This window comes from Populus trichocarpa, chromosome 11 (assembly GCF_000002775.5).
Source record: "Populus trichocarpa isolate Nisqually-1 chromosome 11, P.trichocarpa_v4.1, whole genome shotgun sequence".
Classification (NCBI taxonomy): domain Eukaryota; kingdom Viridiplantae; phylum Streptophyta; class Magnoliopsida; order Malpighiales; family Salicaceae; genus Populus; species Populus trichocarpa.
In genome coordinates, this window is record NC_037295.2 from 3,128,020 (window position 1) to 3,134,019 (window position 6,000).

Consider the following 6,000-nt stretch of genomic DNA (forward strand, 5'->3'; position numbering starts at 1 on the left):
TGTATAAAGTTATACTACGTAGTGCACTACACAATAACTATTATATTCTGCCCTACTCATATAAATATAAGAGATGACGACTACATTACGCAAGCCTCCTAAATTAATCATAAACCTTATTTCAACTTGGTATTAGAGCTTGAAACATCTAGAATAGATTCAAGGCTTCCTTCTCCTCTGCAAAATAGATTCTTCCCTGTCTTTTCTCTCTTGACCGACTTTTTGCTATTGTAGGTTTTTGGTGCAGTTTTTGCTACTGCATTGTTGCATCCTCAGTAATTATGGAATGTATTGTAGTTTAGGAAAGATTGTATTTTCCTTATATAGAGTTATATTGCGTAGTGCACTACATAATAACTATTGTATTCTGCCCTACTCATATAAATATAAGAAATGGTTATTGCATTATGCAAGCCTCCTAAATTAATCATAAAATTTGTTTCAACTATTTTCATCTTTCAACATTTAGTTGATTTGAAATTGAGCTTCATATTTTATTTTGATTTGTTTTCTACCGAGTTATCATAATTTCGTAACCTAAATTAGAATTTTGCAGGTTAGACAAGATTTATTCAGATCAATTGATCAATAAGTTATTTTCATACAATTTTAATTTCATATAATTTTATTATTGTCAAACTCGATTGCCAGCTCTAAAGTTGTCCACTATTTTCATTGTACCACTTGAACGATCAGGACAAACCAGCCTGCTTCTGTATAAATCACTTTCTCAAAGCACATTGCTCGGATCGTTTTATCAATTTACAGACAGTATAGAAATATTGCTTTAATTGTTGAATAGATGAAGTCATCAAGCCGTCATCAAGCCGTCACCAACCAGCATCAATGCCCAAAAAAATAAAATATTTTTTAGTTTATGAGTGGCAAAAAAGAATTTTGATAAGAAAATGAGCAGCCACCTTACTCAATACGAACTGTATGATAATAGTAAAAGGAGAAGATATTATTTTATATAGTAACAACAAGGCAAATAAATTGCCGTACTTGTAAAATTGACTAGTGTAGCACCCACCTCACTCGGTCCCATTTTTTTGGTTGAATAGATGAAGTCATATCTCCACCCTTTGGACTACAACAAAGATGTTCCTTTCTTCCTTTTTCTTTCTTCGGATGGTACTGAAATGTGTCCTTCAAAATTGGGTAGTGTGCTAGCATGATTTGAACGCGTGGCAGGGAAGATGTTATTGTGGAAGTGTTCTTGCTTCAACCGCCAACAATCTTGGATTTTTTTTCTTTCAACTCACCGATCTTTAAATTTTTTTTATCAACATTCCTTGGAACTTAAATATAAATTAATGGATTTGACTCGAGGTTTCACATAAGTTTTTGTAAAAATTATTTCTTATGTTTTTTTATTTTTATAGTTGATGTTTTTGGGGTTCGGTGTATGAACCATTTAGACAAAGGTTATGTTCGATTGATATTCATTACATGGTTTTTGTTTTTCTCGATGGGCAAGGTTATTTTGCATGAGGATGTCATAATTAAGGGCGGCTATGTCCTTAAATGCGTTGAATAATCGCCTTTCGATTGTCGCATGAAGAATTGCCTTTTCTTTGTCGTCAAGTATAATAATTAATTATTTACAGAAAAACAGTATGGTCTAAAAAAATCAACCCTCCTCTCCTATCCAGCCATCCTCTCCTCTCCTCCCTCTTTCATTGTGTTCTTGATGTAGAAGAAATGTTTTCGACATATATACATTTGAGGATTTTGGAACCCTACCCCTTCAAGAATATAGCATGCAATTTATAATTTTACTTGTTAATTTATTAATATATTTGAATCAAAACACTAAGAAAAAAACTAGGAGATTTGATAAAATCATTTGCATCAAGAGAGAAAACATCTTCCAAGTGTTCCACGATATTTTTGGTCTTTTTTTAATGAATATCAAAGAATTATATAAAGTTTGACATCTAGTGGATGAAATCAGCAAAACAATAAAAAGATACAATAATAGCTATGATAGCATAACAAGATATAGATACTGATTATTCCTTCTTCTTTTTTTTGTCCTTTGAATTTTTCATATTTTGTTTTTTGAATTGTTTCTTTAATGTTGTATTTATTTAGAATTGAACTTGATAATTTGTTTGAGTTTTCTAGGTAAGGGGGTCTCGCAATTTTGAAAAATAATATGTGGTTCACTTGATGCTCGATTTGAAAAAATTGTATGTAATTTTATTAATTTTTAAAAAATAAAGCTTTGAGGACCGAATTTAAAGATTGAACAAATGTATTTTTGGCCAGCATCAAGAACTAAATTTAATGGGCATTGAAAAATGTGAAGAGAGTCATCGCACCTTAGAGGCATGTGCGACGTCTTTAGACCTCAGAAGATGGTGTTCCACCATCTTAAAAAGGGTTACAAGGTGAGGTGGTGTCTGTTAGAGGATATACAGTTGCATGTCGCCACCATCCCAATCTTATTTTCTTTCTCTTTTTAATTTCTAACTTCATCATGGGTTTCGTTCCATGCTTTGTTAAAATTGTCTTATGTCATTTAATTCTTATTTTTTTTATTGCGAGTTTTTTTATTAAATTATTTTTTAAATTTTATCATTCGATATTGTACTGATTGAGAATCAAACTTTATAATTTTTTTTAATTTGCTCTGTATGGGATAATTTTGATTTCATGACTTGGGTCATTCATGGGTTTAAAAAGATGACATGGGTTGACTTAAGCTATTTGTTTTTGGGGTCCTTTTTAATTTTTTTTTTTATCAATCTCATCCTTGAACATTTGATTAGTTGGTAATTTGGTTTTGAAAGTTTTTTATTTATTTTTTTATGGGGTTATCCTAGTATCAGATCTTGGGACGAGTTTTATAGGATAACCCAAGTTGACTCAAATATTTTTTTCATTGTTTTTTATATTGATTTTTTTTTCATTTTTTTCCTTCAACAATGTGTTGTTTTGGGAATTGGGCTTCACAGTCCTTTTCAATTTACTTTCAATGGTTTTATCATGTTCTCATGATCCGGATTACAAGTTTATCAAGTTTACTAAGTTAACCCGAATCATTTATTTTTTTTGTCATTTTTTAGATCTATTATTTATCAATTTTCCCTTTAACATTGTATTGGTTTGAGAATTAAGATTTGTAGTTTTTTTTTTAGTTTGCTTTCTATTAGTTTATCTCATTCTCATGACTCGGGTAATGGGTTTAGCAGGTTTACTAGGGTTGACTCAAGTCATTCTTTTTTAGTCTGTTTTTGTAAATTGAATATTTATTTTCTCAATTCCATCCTCATATATTAAATTGATTTGGAATTGAACTTTATTATTCGTTTTGATTTGTTTTCTAAGAAGTTATTATAATCTCATAACCTTGGTCTTAATTTTATAGGTCAGTTAAGGCTTTCTCATATTAATCTAATATGTTGTCGTCTCAATAAAAAAAATTATCATTTAATACGTCACCAGCTTGATATTTAAAAAATTATAATCTAATACACATCAAATTTTCAATTAATGATTTTTTTTTTTTTTACTTCTAGAAAACACGTCATGAACTCATTTAAATTTTATTCAATCCACAGTACAATGCATGTCAAGGATTCGGTAGTGTCTATATTTCCTTATCTTTGGTATAACAAAAACACACACATTTAGAAAACAGCATGGAGTTCTACCTAGGGATTGCAATTTCTTGACACGACTTTTCAATCTACGAATGCAAGTATTCTACTATAAAATCTTATATTTTCCCATTTCTAACATTTAATACTCTTATTTTACACTAGTTAGATTATGAAAATTTAATATAGAAAATGACTTGAGCCCATGACTCCCTTTCTCACACATTTCAGCTGCTATGGATTGCAATGCAAGTATATATTCTCCCTTGACTTCATTTTTCATTTTTTCTTTTTTCTGCTGTATTCTTACTTTTGAGTTTGTCAATCTGGTAATCAAACGGTTTAATTTATTTATACGGTTACAATCAAGAATCATGGCCAATAACATTGTATAAGGGAAATTTCCAGGAACGATCCTGAGCGTTGGTGTGTGTGTGTGTGTGTCTATATATATGTGGTATGGAAACTTTTGAGCTTCGAAACTCGTTTTTCCATTAGAACATTTTTTTTAGGGTACTGTACAGAAATGACTGGGGCTGCTGTGTGGTGTTTTAAGGTAGAGGACTTGAAGTCTAGAAATAGATTCTCACGGCCGGAGACGATGAGGAGTATTTCGCAGAAGTATCAGAATTTGTTTTTGAAAAGAGGGACATGGGATCCTGATGAAGATCAAAAGTTGAGAGCTTATATTAAGAGACATAGCATTTGGAATTGGAATGAGATGCCGAGAGCTGCTGGTAACTGCTAATGATTAGTACTTGTATTCTAAATGTTACATATACGTATGGCAAAACGCAGTGAAAATAAAACTGTGATATAATATATTGCTTCTTCTTCTTTGTCTCCATTTGTAGGTTTGTTAAGGTCAGGGAAGAGTTGCAGGCTTCGTTGGATGAACTATCTAAGGCCAGATATTAAGCGTGGAAGCTTCAGCAAGGAAGAGGTGCAAACTATAATCAAGCTGCAAGAAATGTTAGGAAATAGGTATATTTATTCTCAAGTATAGATATTATTAGCTAGCTAACGCATGTATGATTCCATTTGTTTTTAGGAGAGCTCACCTATTCCAGAAGTTCATTGAGTTACAATCAGCTCATTTCTTGAACATATGTCCTGCAATAAAAACACACGCACGCACTCTCCTCTAATAGCTCTACTTGGTATACGAAGACATACAATTCCTAGGTATTTTATGTACATAAATGTTATAAAATCCCCTTTTATGAAGAAATTTCTATGATTTTCGAAGCATTCGATTACTTTTTTCTCTTCTTGTAAAACCACCTAATACTTGAAGCAAGCAATACAACTCTATTTAAGGGATCCATTATTAACTTCTTATGACATCAATAGTCTTACATTAATTGGTTAGGATTCAAGAGACTGAGCCTGCTAGTATCTCATAAAGACTAGTTTCAACCTTTCTCACCAAGAGGTACTATTAATTAAGGTTAAGAGCCCTTCATCTTTGAACAGATGAGACAATAATTAGGCCTCTTTATAGGCGCCAACCATGTTGCAGATTGGTAAGAACATGGTGATGTTCAATATAGCTATTGCAAAACTCTCACTTTACAGTCTAACCAATTAACACTCACTTTACACTGGTAGTCGAATTGTATATAGAGCAAAGTATGCAAACTAGCAGTATTTTACCATCAATTGAAAAAAATAATGACTAAAATCAGCTGCATAAGATCAATAATATTTTCTCCTTTTTTTTCATCCATTTCAGATGGTCTACAATTGCAGCAAAGTTGCCTGGAAGAACCGATAATGATATCAAAAATTTCTGGAACACCCACGTGAGGAACCGCTTCAACAACAATATTAGTAATACTACAGTGCAAGCACCTAAACTTCAAGAAATACAGACATCCGAAGAAGAATTCAAGCAAAGGAAATCATCTGCCATTGATGTTTCACTTCCCACTGCTCCAAAAATATTGAATTCAGAAGAGTACTCCTCCAAGGGGACGCTCCCCATGTTACCAATTCTGTGTTCTGATAATTTCTCATCTTCCAGTTCCAGTCCTGTGAATGACATCAATGAAAACATGCGCATGGAGGAGAATGATGGATCATTTGAATCATTTGCAGAACTAAGTTTGTTGGATCAGCCACTTTCTATGGAAGCTCAAAAGTGCAACGCGGAGGATTATGGAGAAGCATATACAGATGAAATGTGGGTACAAGAATTGTTGAACTATCCAAATGCTTCCCACAATTTTGATGTTGGCCAAGAGTTTTGGATGAATTGCTTGATGCAAGCACAACTGCATGGAAATTAAGTAGAACGTGTGTTTATGCCACTTTTAAAGTGGTCTACTAGTTAATTAATATTAATAAACTACAAGAGTTAAATCTCTTAATGTGCACAGGCACTGTTTAA

The 6,000-nt window shown here is 32.3% G+C and overlaps 1 protein-coding gene across 1 annotated transcript; it reads left to right on the forward strand.

Annotated features, from left to right (window-relative positions):
• Nucleotides 1-4,072: 4,072 nt before the first annotated feature.
• Nucleotides 4,073-6,000, forward strand: LOC7495279 (myb-related protein 308). Its single transcript, XM_002317219.3, has 3 exons — nt 4,073-4,345; nt 4,463-4,592; nt 5,344-6,000. Exons 1-3 carry the CDS (start codon nt 4,135-4,137, stop codon nt 5,897-5,899), a joined length of 897 nt encoding a protein of 298 aa, XP_002317255.1. The 5' UTR covers nt 4,073-4,134; the 3' UTR covers nt 5,900-6,000.